The sequence below is a fragment of the Trichoplusia ni genome, chromosome 23 (genome assembly GCF_003590095.1).
Source record: "Trichoplusia ni isolate ovarian cell line Hi5 chromosome 23, tn1, whole genome shotgun sequence".
In the NCBI taxonomy this organism is placed as follows: Eukaryota; Metazoa; Arthropoda; class Insecta; order Lepidoptera; family Noctuidae; genus Trichoplusia; species Trichoplusia ni.
The window spans coordinates 2,994,423-3,009,401 of record NC_039500.1 but is presented as its reverse complement, the minus strand read 5'-3'; the positions used below and the strand labels follow the sequence as shown (position 1 = coordinate 3,009,401).

Sequence of the window (14,979 nt, the reverse complement as noted above, 5' to 3'; positions counted from 1 at the left end):
GGGCAAGATAACTGGGTAAGGCTATAGCAGTCGAGCTCATGATACATTAACACGGAGATCACGTGCCGACTGTAATTGAAGTGTTTAGGTCAGGCAGTGTCTCAGCCAAGTTCTATATATGGAGTTGAAGTGAATCTCGCACTATTGGCAGTTAAATTTGTGAGGTAATTACTGTGAATGTATGATTTGTGATGGCTAAATTATTACTTCGCTTGAGTTTTGTTTAAAAGACATTGCGGAAGACAATTTGAAAAATACATCATCAAAATAATCACAATGCTTTATAATGTATTTTTAATATTTTTGAAAATAAATGATGATCGAACTTCTTCGTACTTTAAGTAGACTTCTGATTTATTCCTTTTTTCATCTTCCCGAACTAAATAATTTATTATTGTGTCGCGAGGTTGCACAAACATGCTCAAGGTCATTTAGATTCAAGATACTCATACGTGGATGACACACACGTTTGTCCTACGTAGGGATCAACAAATCGACAGTGATAGACTAGTAGTGTAATGATTACTTTATTACACCAGTAGACTATCACTGTTAAACAAACGAATATCTATTACAACTAACTAAATAAATCTTATTAAACTAAAACCTTACTCCACCGAAAAAATCCCTTCCAATCAGTAACCATTTATTCAAAATCAATCGCCATTAATCAGCTGTCACGAACTTGGCGCTACAATCTACCGTGCCCCTATCTGCGTATCACAGGACTAGCTGACGATGAATGCTGTCTCATCTCGGTAATGGAGGACCTAACACCTACAAGTGTATCTGTTTCGTATATAGACGACCTCCGTGGTCGAGTGGCGTACGCACCGGTTTCAAGGTGTCGCTAGCTCTGAGGTCCCGGGTTCGATCCCCGGTCGGGTCAATGTAAAAATTAACATTTCTACATTGTCTCGGGTCTGGGTGTTTGTGGTACCTTCGTTGTATCTGAATTCCATAACACAAGTGCTTCAGCAACTTACTTTGGGTTCAGAACAATGTATGTGATGTTGTCCGCATTTATTTATTTATTTATATATACCTTACTTTCCGATTTGCTAGATCACTCGAAGCTTTTTGATGTAGCATTGTGTCAATATGTACATTTCTTGAATGAGAACTGATTTTTACATTTCCATATTACTTAGATGTTATTTTGTTGAATCTGTTAAACGATTAGATGACAAATCAAAGGTTTGTTCTATTTTTGGAGTATGTTAAAAATGTTAGATAATCATCATTTACACATAGATGTTTTACAGAGTCCTGCCCGAATTTTCGAGAAAACTATTCATTATTTAGTCTAAGCAATTAGTCCTTGCTATGAAGGCTATCAAAGGGTGTAAAAAACAAATAACTCTGTTTTTATAGATACAACTATTAATTCCTATTTATAGCATTTACTAAACAACATTTTTAAATCCATTGATGTTTTTTGAACGTGACTTCAATATTTCTGAAACCCCCCGAGAGACAAGTATTCAATTAATAAGTGAGGCAGTTGTTTTTAAAAAGACAACAAGCCTTTATCTGTCGTACTTCAAATTCAATTTCTCGAACCAAAACAAATGAATCTCATTCGGAATACAATTTATAACGACCGTCTTATCTTTTCAAATAATCGATGGCTCTTGGTTTTGACAACGTCTAATGGATTCCAAATATTTCGATATCTTCGTAAAAAACAAAAAAGCTCTTTAATAAACATGAATCTCGTTTTACTTTTTTGTGGGTTTTCAAAGAGAACTGCGGTTTTATACAAAAATATATTCAGTTTGTAGAATATTGGCATTTAATCTATACTTCTATACTAATATATAAAGCTGAAGAGTTTGTTTGAACGCGCTAATCTCAGGAACTACTGGTCCAAATTGAAAAAATCTTTTTGTGTTGAATTGACCATTCATCGAGGAAGGCCTTAGGCTATAAACCATCGACTAATAGGAGCGAAGATACAATGGAAAATGTGAAAAAAGCAGGGCAGGTATAAATCATAACTTATACTTCTACCCACGGGGACGAAGTCGCCGGCAACAGCTAGTTAATTATATGGGAAAAACTTTTTAGTATTTTGTTTAATAAATACAATATGAAAAATGATGCAAAAACGTGCATGTTGTAATGGAATTAACAAACATATATATACATGTATAATTTAAATGTTATATGAATTAAAACTGTATTTTTGTACCTTTGATTTTGGTGAATTACGTTAAGATTATGGTTGTGGTGGCCGAATCTATGGGTTAATTTGCAAGCGTGAGATTAAGGTTGTATCTTAACGCGAGAAAGGTACCTATGTGAGATTTTCAAAATCTCATGTACTTTTTTCATTATTCTAAAATGACAAACGCAGTAAAACATGATGAGAAAACCTGGATTCAAAATATTCGAATCTCAAATCGCCAATCCAGTTAGGGTATTGAACACCCTAACTGGATTGGCGATTTGTTTAAACCTTTCTTAAATTTAGAAGTTTTGGTCCAGCAGTGGCACAATTTAATTACTTAAAAATAAAGTTTATATAGACAAACCTTTTAAAAGTAACATGATCTTAGCCAAACGAACAAACAGTTCGTTAGTTCGCATTAACCGACAATATTTAGTTTCAAGACAAGCATTCTCAGCTAAGTGATGTGCATTACAGATAGACTTTATAGTTTAAATAACTGAGAATACTTCTTTAAATTATCTTTGAAATGTCATAAAACATGTACATGTGGGATCAGAACTTTATCTCAAAAATAAAACCTGGATTGTTTTAAAAATAGTGGATTTATTTACATACGATTGATCATTACAATAAATTATTTATAACTGACAGTTACGTCATCTCCCGTGTTGTCCCTAACTCTTATTCAGTAGTTATTCAAATATAATCGATTATATTTACTAATGTCAACTTACTAAATCAAATACTATACAATTAATCACTATAATAATATACATTCTGCACAATATTTATATTAATGCCTGCACCTTGGGTAATTAACCTTACATACATATATGTGTTTTGTTAGAGTTCAATTTGATATGAATATGCATTTTTTACATTTTTTTTTTAATAAATAAAAGGAGAATTAGAAGAAATTAAGTACTTGGAAAAATTAAAATAAATTCTTGCTTTTTTAAATAGCTTTATTATGACTTATGAATATACACGTATTCTGTGTGTTTACGGTACCATATCCAAACGGAACTGTATTACTGAGCGCTCCGCTGTCTGTCTGACCATTTACAACCAGGCTATATCTCATGAACCGTAATAGTTTTATAGTTAAAAAAGTTTAAATTGAGGTTAAGCTGTGGTTGCTACGGGTTCTAATTGTTGGTTCCTATTTGCAATTATTTAGTCTACTTCTACGGAAGTCCTCATCGTTGCGAGACCAACTTGCATTTGACCAGATTTTTTTATTTATTTCACCTATAAGTGAATCTGCACCAATAACAACATGACCTCTGTTATACCCATTTAATCCACAATAGATATGAAAACGGGACTTTAAATCAATATTCAATAGCGATTTCATTTGAGGAAATTGTGTGTCGTTTACTCGTAAATCATTTTCCATCACCAACTAAAGTTGAATTCAATAATTTTGACGTAGGGTACATTATCGGGAATATGTCAGGTTTTCAATTGAAAATATGTGTGTTTAACCCATTTCATCAATTCACATTGAAGTGTATACGTGTATGTTTGTTTGCTTGACGAATAGTTATTGACGTTGTTTGTTGGATGATCGTTTAATTAAAGTACATAATATATTCATAAGTATTTCAATACATGACGTTAAATTAGTTTCTTTCCTATAAATGGAATTGGAGACATATTAAAACTCTTAGCCAAGTAGAGAATGGTTAAGCATATTATAAAAATATAGATTAAAGTTTATAGTATTGGGTACCCTTTTTTTTTTGGTAAGGCGGGGGAATCCTCATGGACACCCACTCCCTCGGGGGAGGAAATAGGTAGTGTCAGACTTTTACTGACTAAACCTGAACCGCCGTGCTACGTCATCCGCGTTTTTGTGTCGGTGTATGGCAATGCGTTGTAATCCTTCATAATATATTTTTGACGATAGAAGCTAAATACATTTTATTTATAACACACCCGAAACACAGCATAAACGTAATTTAATTTATTATTACATACGAGAAAAGGAAAAGAACTTTTTATACACAACAAGATATTAAAAAGCCGCCTTACTGAGCTACTTTTTTTTTAAATTCGTATAAAGAATAGTGCTGTTCCTAAGTTGATTTGGAATAAGTTTATTGGTTTTCTAAAATGGCCGATCATTCAAATATGATTAATTTTTGAAATTGGTTGTCACTATTGTTACTGTTTTTTGTTTAAGCAATGGTCGAATAAGTGATTATTACTTTTCTAGTCATTTGCCTTTTCCGTTTAAGGTGACAAGCACAGGACGTTCATATGTATATATGTTTTCCGAATTAATAAGAAAGCAAAAAACTACATCATTCCATTTAACTAAATTGTAATTTTAATACTAATGTACACATATAAACATACATTATATAAACATACGAAACACAGCATCAATATATAAATAAAGCAACAAAAAACCTTGTCACATTAGCTCAAAATGGAAAATGAATTCAACCTTATTTTTTCTTTTGTTACAGAAAATTCATCCCACTTCACATTATAGAAGAAGACAGCTATGAGAAAGATGTCCTTTTCTATGTCAACCTCGGAGAACCAGAGTTACTAGGCGGTAAGTTATAGGTTTAAAAAAAAATATATTTCTGCATGTTTTATAACGAAATTATGGCATCTTGATGCACATTTAATAAATTATTATGCGGAATCGTTTTCCATATATTTTGGAGTCGTATTTGAATATCAATATATAATATCTGATCATATTTATCTGAAATGTTTTATGGTGTTAAATTTTGGTCTATTTTAGAACATTCTACAGTAAATAATCATTCGATTGCGAAGTACAAAAGATACAGGTTTACAAACATCGTTAAGTTAATTGTAAATCAGTTTTGTGCAGCCTTAACTAAAAAAATGCTTTTAAAAATGTTATAATGTAAATTTATTTCCACTAAAACACACCTTACATAAGTATATAATATTGAAATTTATCAATATACCTATCTATATCTATACTCTATACTAATATATAAAGCTGAAGAGTTTGTTTGTTTGTTTGAACGCGCGTGTCTCAGGAGCTACTGGTCCAAATTGAAAAAATCTTTTTGTGTTGAATAGACCATTCATTGTGGAAGGCTTTAGGCTATAAACCATCAAGCTGCGACTAATAGGAGCTAAGATACAATGGAAAATGTGAAAAAAAACAGAGCAGGTATAAATCATAACTTATATCTTCTATCCACGGGGACGAAGTCGCGGGCAACAGCTAGTAGGTAATAAAATACCAAAACATGAATATTCCATGAAAACATAGGTCCAAATTAATTAGAATACGAAATCAAGGTATTTCGCCTGTCAATTCGGAATGGACGAAACAAATATCTTTAGCGGCCGGTCGAAAATATTGAGGAATGCAAATTGGAAAACTTTTGAGTTGCTTTATCAGTTTCGACTGATTTGTAAATTGGATTCTGTTTGTATACGTTTTGGTTTATAGAAATGCTTGATAGACCAAAATGAAGTTTAGAGTATAATCCCTTTATATTTATGCTTGGATAAGTGAATTGAGTTTGGGTTTCAATTGAATGTAATATTAAGTAAGAAATTAGGAGAGAAGTTTCTTGATTTTAATTACTTAGTTTGTGGTATTGAGGTGTATTTAGACTCATATTTGTAACTTTTTAATTTCTAGTCGAATATAAATAGCTTAGACCTTAAAGGATTTTGTTTTGTCTGTCAATTGTATTTAATATAATTATTACTTTCAAATAAGAAGCTAGTATAGTAAAATTAAAGTAGAGAAAAGCAATATAACGGATTTGATAAAAATGTCTAGAAAATAAACTATTCAAATATATTGATATTCAAATGCACGACATTTAGATTTAATTGACATTCAAATATATGGAAAACTATTTATTTATTAGGAAGGTAAATTGTATTTATTCTTTTAGTAAGATTTAATCATTTGTATTTTTATTACATTTATAGAACGCATGTTTCTATAATTACTATTATTAGATTCGCATGTAAAAAATAACTCTATTTTAGATCATTTTATGTAAAAATTAGAGCCTTGTTTAATAATTTTCTAGCATTTCCACTACTGGATATATATTTGTACAGTATTATTAGAATTATTGAATTTGGTCACATTGGTTTGTAACTTTAGAACCTAGCATTAAATATCCCATCTAAAATAATGACAATTGATTTTGGACCCTATGTCCATAGTACTAGAATTATGTTTCTAAAGTACGAGTAACACTTGGATCTGATATCCGTTAAGTTCAATTTCGAAGGGCAGTATATTATTTTGGGCCGGGAATATTCCAAGTCATATAATTTTAAAAACTATTTTGTAGATGCTCCGTTGATAGTAATTTTCAACAAAAGTTTGAATACAATGTGATCAAAAAACAAAACAGAAATTCAATTGAAATAAATATACTGAATTACTAATTGATTTTCTGTAAGTACCTTTCAAAAAACAATTAGATTATTCAATAGCTCTTGAAACTGGCAGCAATTGTTCCAATTTGTGCTAAAAATACAGAAAATTAAAAACCAAAAATGAAGGAAAGAAAAGCAGAAAAAAATGAAGATAATTTATTTACAACGAGCAAATAAATTATAAGGATGGTCCTAAGGGTCCTTTAAATTTCTGTGCAATGTAAATATATTTAGCTAAGGTAAGAAATTAAATATTCTGAAGACATCGGAGGGAAAAGTACCTTTTAATGTGATTCTTGAGAGTTAAGGTCAATACATACTTGAGCATTGGAGCGATAATGTAAATGGTAACGAAGCAAACTCACTCTTAACTCAAGACTCCTATGTTCATATATCTTCTAAACTAAGAAAAGCGCTTTAATTAGCGCATATTCCAATAATACGGATGGGATTGGGATACTCTTTGAGATGTATAAGTGTAAAAAAATGATCATAATGAATATTTTGGATATAAAATAGACCCCAATCCTTCTTAACTTCTAAACTCTCCAATTCTCAAAATTCTCGGTATTGTAGCTTTAAATATACCAGTTGTAATCCCTTGGATAATAATGAAGAAATCAGTTTTCGTCTCGTCTATTGTTTAACAGATATCCAATATTATTGTCCAAAATCGTCCTTTCAAAATTTCAGAAATTCTAAATTCCGAACAATTGTTGCCAGGATTTTCAATTGGTATTAAGACGCGCTTACACGGGCAGTGGAATTGGTCTTATCTTGGGTTTTAAACGGAATTATTTTGCTTCTTGTATCGCGAATTACAAAAAAATAGTTCGACTTGTTTTAATTTGCTCAAAAGCGAGACTTTAAATTGCCCATGTAGGTGATATATAACGTCATATTTGGAATACACTTCTGTAAATAGAATAGAGCTACTTCATCCAAGAATCGCAGTCAGTTCCAAAATGAAAACATTAGTCCTTCTAAAAAAAACTTACATTAAATTTTTTTGACCCTAAAGGCTATTGCTTTCTTGGTCAAAAATATTTTCTTTCTTTATTGGAAAAGTTGTTCATTGCAAATAACAGAAGCCGTATTCAAAATATGACGAGACTACGACAACATATAAAAGGTATATTGTAGGTAAGCGTAGGTAGTCCATAGCTTATTAACCCTTTTATTTGTGCATGATTTAACCCTCATCCTACAGAGGTGTTTGAGACATTCCTCCCGGACGCATCAGCTTCGGTATCTGTACAGTTTTCACCTGGTAAGTAAATGACGAGTAATTTTGTAATGGACGTAATAGGGCAATTTTTTTTTCTCTTGCCCACTGTGTCCCACTGCTGGGCAAAGGCCTCCCCAAAATTTTTCCACAATTGTCTATTCTAGGCCGCATGAAACTAGCCCGCGCGGTAAGCGTGGTCGTCTGGCCACCGCTTCCTAGGTCGCTATCGACAACGCTTAATTTTGCTTAATTTTTAGCTTTGAAATTTACGGAACTAATGGACTATTAAAATCAGGGATAGGTTGAGCTCAGTGGTGCCAGCGGAGAGACCTATGTCCAGCAGTGGACTAAGATGGTAGCTCAGGCAGAAACTGAACAGTTTAATAGCAAAAGACTCATAAAGGTCTTTTTTGCTAGAGAAGGCCCTATTGAAATTAGTGGTGATTTTTTTGAAAATTTGGTTGGATATAATCTTCTATCCTTGGCCTTGGCTTGTATCCTTGGCCACAAAACCACTCAAAACCAGTCATTTTTCAATAAAACATTTATAGTGTTGTACATATTCGCCAAAAATGTACTTACATTTTGAACACAAAATTAAATAAACCATTTCAACCCCATTTCAAAGTGACTTACTGGTTTCTTGAAATTCTATTTCGAAGCGATAACGACACCACGTCACCACGTTATTTACGTTACGTACAAGCGTTGTTGTCTTGTGGGCCGCGGTCACCCCTAACCGCTGTCGTTTGGCCTCAACCCGACTTACACAACTGTGATCGTACAATGTTATATATTGACTAGTAAGGCGGTGCGATTTACGCAAGGGTTAAAAGCTGGCTTTAATTGTTGTTGCGTCTCCATCTTCCAGAATATGCATTTCTTTAAAGGTTTACGTTCACAAAACATTGCAAAAAAATACATGACATAACAGCTGTCTTTCTCTTGTGATATTTCGGCAATCCTAGTCGTTGATGAAAACAATCGGATGTGTGAAATGGTTTAAGAAACAGATTAAAAAAAATATATTACCCTTTTGTTATTTTTTACATTATTAAGTGATGACGTGTGTTACTTACGAGTATTCTACTAGTTTTGAACCTTCTTAATCTTTAATCAGCCGTAAATTTTAAAAAATCTCGGTGGGAAAGTACCTAGGCTTTTATGTTATCTGATAAATAATCTGAGCTTACTTGAAACCTGATCATAAATAAACGCTGATAAAAACACCTGTTTTAAGTGGCTGTATTTTCAGATGTTTTACCCAAGTTTAAAGAGTCATAATTCGGGATTACACACTTTTCCCCCGTAAATGTATTTTGCATAATTGAATTATACAGCGCCCACTTTATCGCATAATCTAATTTTAGAGAAAAATGCTCTTGTCTATCTTTTTTCTGGAAACTAAAAAATCGTGGACCAAAAAAAATTCATTTAAAATAATCTGATGTGGTGGCCTAACGTTTGATGTCTGTATTGTTATTCACGAAGAGCAACTTCAATTCGATTTTGAAGATATGTGTCATTGGCCTAGCCTTTTCCCCTTTTGTATTAATGAATATTCTAGAACACTGATCAACAGTAAAGAAAACCTCGGAATCAGAAATCGTCAACCGTAAGTGAACTAGCGTGGTGATCAATGCTCAAATCTTTCCTATACAGAAAGAGGCCTGTGCCTAGCACTGGAACATCCCAATAATGAGCGAAATGGTTGAATCAAAAGCTATCAATAAATTTATAATTACCACTTCAGTAACGAAAAAATAATTTGTGTTAAAAATAACACAATAATAAGTATAAATAATAAATAACTTGCCCATATTGCGTCCATTACGATTGTTTGCTTGTCTGGTATCGATTGGATGATGGCCACTTAGCACACACTAATAATATTAGCTAACTTCAAGTTTATCGTGTGACCTTCGTGTTATATAAGCATGGTACTTATAGTGTCAGTAATGTCATAAGAGTATGCAGTCTATTAAGTACCAGTAGAAAAAAATGTCCGTGCTTTTAGAATCGCATATTTTTAAGGACGACCTTTCGCTAGCCCAAAATTTTTGACTTAATTGGGTTTTTAAGTAACGCAAAATTTTAAATTAACTCGAATGTCATTGATTATGATGTTACTGACGATATATAAAAACGTATCATATTTTTGTCGTTTTGTCAGCTTATAATAAAATATTTGAACAATGTTCGTCTCACAAAATAAAGGTAACATGTTTTTTGAAAACTATAAGAAAATTTAATAAATTTTGATTTTGTTCAAATATTTTAATGTGTAATTATTCATCACATATTGTCACAAGTACATCACATAGTTTAGCAAACAAATGAATGCTTTATATACTTTAGCGTTGTAGTTCGCTTTTGCATCTTGTTTTATTTTGCATGCTTTGCTTTTATAGACTACATTTACTTGATTTTTTATTTTGTCTTAATCTCGTATTCTTAAGGAAACAAAACTAGAAAATAATGCTTTTTAATAAAATTCTTCTAGATAAATGGCAATTGACTTCTTAAATAAAATTTAATATCACCTACTTTTGGAGAGTATACAGAACCACTTTAGTTAAATAAATAGGTATGTAAAAGTATACAACCGGAAAAAAATAAAAAAAAACATTATTGAAGTAAACTCTTCGCAAGTTACATTTTCACCGCATATGCAGGGCCGCATATACCTACCAAGACGCATTGATATCATATTAATTGCAGCTGTCAAAGTGAGATAGCATAAAAGACGGTTTTTCTGCACTAATATAATATCAAAAATCAGTAATCCTTTTCCAGGTGTCACTGTGACACTACTGTCATAAAAGCACAGTGAAACTGCACTCAGTGCAGACTGCAGGAACCATCATAATTAAGATGGGAGAGAAGCGATAGGATTAAATCATATCTTTACAGTTATGCTGCAATGACTCTTGCGATACCTATTAATGAAATACGAAACCTTATAAACAATAGTCCTATTGACTTGGGCATCAAAATTCAAGCATTTTTTATGCAAAAGAATCGGTTAGGTCCAGCGGACCGTTTACATATCCCTATGCAATTCATAATTTAACTTTAAGATCTACCCTTATCTGTGTATTATTTGAAAAAGCCAGTAAAAAGTCCACAACTTATTTTGTACCTGTTAACAAAATTCTTTACAATATTTCATGGAATGCTGACATCTAATATTTTACGTACAACACCAATAAAGGTGCGTGCCGCTGACTGAATGGCAAATCAGCCGTTTTGAACAATGCCTAACAAACTATTTTTGGACAGGGGAATTAGGTTGAGGCAATTAATATGCCCCTTTGAAATCCGTGTGACATGGCTTGTTAAATGAAGTTAATTGTCACTTTTGTTATTTTCCATGAATGTTGTGACATGATGAGAGTTTAGGAAAATTAATGATTTGAAATCGCTTGACAATGGAATTAGTGAATTGTGTTTCAAGACATGTATTAACATTCATTTTAAAGCAGAAGTAAATATGTAGGCACACAGTGTCTTCTGCTGGAGATAGTAATAAATTTATCAAAATCGTTTTAGTAATTTATGAGATATGTATGATGAAGGATACTCACAAAGCGATAAATACTCAAATTGTTCCAGAAGATTTATTTTTAATTAACAATGTTATAACATTTTAAAATCCTAATCTTTTTTAAGCCTTTTAAAAGTTATTATTTGTAAACAATTTTACGAAACAAATAACAAAATTATCTCCCTCAACAAAACTTTGAAAATTAAAACCGTAACAAAACAACACTAATCTCGTCTTCATCCTTGTAAAACTCATCTAATCCATTTATCTTCATCTATAAAGAGAGATATCTTTTTCCATCTCATTCATTTAGATGTAAATCTCTATCTCCGCTGTAATGACAAACGAGTATTACTTTATTATTTTCAGCTGAGTAAGGTTCTGCCATTTCAGTGATTTATTATCGACTTTATAATGTTGTTTCGTTTATTTTTTGTTTTTCAGTTTACTTTTTATTTAAAGTTGATGTGAGTTTTGTGAACGGTACACTGATTGAATGTTATATTGTATTGTATATGAGATTTATATTTAGATCATTTTTTTTTTGGCCTAGCCTTTTCCCAACTATGTTGGTATCGGCTACCTGGCTTTCTGGAAGCAATCCTTGACCCCTCGCTTATTACTTTCAATTCTCTAAAAAAGTGTCAGTTTCCATAATATGATAAAATACTTCTTATTATATTTGTACGACATGTTTAAGTAGCGAATAGACTATAAATCTTTTTTGTTATTTAGAGTAAATGAAAAACAAAATATTCTCTTATCGTGTTTATAGGGAAAAAAATATTCAACCTTCCTCTTTGCATGTGTTGTCAAATTTCGAAGTCAAGTATCCAATTTCAATAGTCACTCTTAGGCAGGCAGGGGTTTGAAATTTTGTTTTGAATAAATTCGAAATTAAAAATCATAATTTTTCATCCATGAAATCAAATTGTATTACTCCAAAGAGATACGAACCTTCATAAAACCCTGCTTCCCCATAAAACTTCTTCCCCATAAAAAAGGTCGAGTTTCAATGACCCAGATCGCTGAGGTACAGACCATTAAAATCATTCTATTAGGACTGTAATGGCTGCCCAGAAGTTTAATGGTAGAATTTACATGCACAATGTCGCTGGTTCGAATCCGATGTAAAATACCGTAGTACCGTGGTACCGACAATATTTTAAAGCTTAATTTTTGTATTTAATTCAATTTATTTTCTTCCATACTATTTATTATATTGTGCAATATTTTGATCAGTTTAAAATTCAGACCAACATCTGGATAACTAAAATAAAAGGCTTATTTTTCCCCTTTTTACTAAAAAATAAATAAATAATGGTTTGCTTGAATGAAACCTGTCAAACTACATTAGTATAAACCCAGCCACGGTAGCAGATTCGAATCATCATAAATGTCAAAATACGTCCTTTCAAACCGAAGGTTGAATCGGAATGACTCTAGGGGCCTACCATCCTTCACCTTAAATAACACTGTGGATGTGAGAGCGAGACAGCGAGCTATATGTTGTAGGGCGGCATCTCTTTTCCGCACCGATAAATAGATGTTCGTACAAGATGGTGGCAGGCCTCCTAAAATCGGAGGGACGAAACATTATGTTGATCTTGTAAAGAACCCACGTACTGGCCTCGGAGCAATACCTCCTTGAATACTTTATAGTGAACCCCAAAATGTGACGTGCGGATTTTTATCGAAAACTTCGGAGTCCATAAAAACGTTTCGGGTGTTCAAAGGTCGGAAAATCGGAAACTGGGAAACCGATAAAAAATTAAAGTACGTAGATACTGGTATAAGAAATAATTTTGGAGATGCTTATTTGGTTTTTTAAATAATATTTGTGTAGTTGAAATAAAGGCTGAGAAAAAATTGGGTTCAAGATAGCGTAGAAATCATTCAGAAGTAGAATCTCCTGTATCATCGTAGGCATCATAAGGCTCTACCACTTACCTTGGACCAGCGTTCAACGCTGGACAAAGGATCTCCCGAATCGATTTTCTTTTATTCTTCACTATAATCTATCTTATGTAATTCACATCCTCCGCTTCTTGGGATTTTGAGCAAATCGTCATTATAATTGCTTCTTCGAATGCCAAACAAATCCTGGGTCAATTCTTAAATGTCTGAAAACCCTAATAAAAGTTTAATTAAAATGCAGGCAAATATGTAAAACCAGGCTAAGACAAATAACTTTGACAAAATTATCTTCCCTTTATATTATCTTTCCAACTTTATTTCATAATTTCCACCGTACATGTTTATAAGACAAGTCCGTTGATAACTTAGCTAAGTAAATATCAGGGACCGTCCGGATACTCATTGAAAGGGTTTTTGAAGGGGTTTTTTTAAGCGCTTCAAGAAAAAACCCTATGACATATGTTACACCTTCGAACGGATTACTGGAACCCTGTTCTGAACAGGTTACCCTTTCACTACCCTGTAACACTGTAACAGGGTAACCCACTCCAACCTAAGACAGTGTAATATGCACTCTTTATCATAGACATTAGTTTGAAAATAGTATAACCACGAGCGCACGTGACATCTTACCGCCCAGCGGCGCCATTGTTGCATTTACCGAGCAACTTGTAAACATGGAATAAAAATCATTGTAGATATGATCTTACAGTTTAATTTTGCTTGTCGCACATTTGAAACGTTGTGATATATATTTTTCGTGTCTATACTTGTAGACCAGGGTCGATAATTTTTAAAACCAAAAAAAATAGTAGTAGGATGAAACCCATTAGAAAAGGAAATATTATAAAAATGAAAGGAAAATTAATTTACGGGGGCGATCTGAGGTCGAGAAGGGGGTGGGAGTGACGTTTGAAGAGTAAAAAACGGATTTTCTCGATTTCCGGCAAAACTAAAATTCGTATCGAAAAAAGTCAAATGGCAAAGTTGTAGGAAATAAAAAGATCTAAAACTTTTGTGTTTACATTTTTTTCACTCAACCTCAAAATTTATGTGAAAAATCCAAAAAACCAAGATTGTGGTTTTTTATTTTTATCTTTTACAAAAATTTATTTTGTAACGAAATTTGGTGAAAACTTACTTTTTTGTGTCCCAAATACGCTGTAATTTATTTGATTAAAAATATTTATTTTTTCACCTTATTTTGAATTAATATAAAAAAACACTCTAATTTTCAATCGAAAATTCACCCGTCAAATCTTCTCAGAAAATGCAAAAAATGAAAAAAAAACTTGTAATCGATTTTTTTTTAATTATTATAAATAATTTCATCTAAAAAATTTGATCTCATTTTGTGTTCAATAGACCAATAATCGAGGAAGGTTTAAGGCTAGGTATATAAAATTACGCTGCAACTAATAGGACCGAAGATTTAATGGAAAATGTGGCAAATACGGGGAAAAATATTAATCTTCGAGGGCATTCGTTCAAATATTCCTAACTTATATCTTCTAACCACGCGGACGAAGTCGCGGGCAACAGCTAGTTACCTATATGACGTTTCGCGCGTAGGTAGTTTGCCCGAGAGGCGCGAGTCGCGGCGCGACGCCTCGGCGATAGAAGAAAATCAGTTGTAGTCTTAGTAAAGCAATGAGGGGCCGCTAGGGTGCAAGTATGCAGCTCAAGTTTAATGGGTAATTC

At 32.5% G+C, this 14,979-nt stretch overlaps 1 protein-coding gene across 1 annotated transcript in view; it reads left to right on the top strand.

Moving 5' to 3' along the window:
* LOC113504869 (sodium/calcium exchanger 1) overlaps positions 1-14,979 on the top strand; it is a 107,008-nt gene that overhangs the window by 79,801 nt on the left and 12,228 nt on the right. The window contains exon 2 of the mRNA XM_026887359.1: positions 4,654-4,745. Coding sequence (XP_026743160.1) covers positions 4,654-4,745 — 92 coding nt within the window. The remainder of the gene's footprint in view (positions 1-4,653; positions 4,746-14,979) is intronic.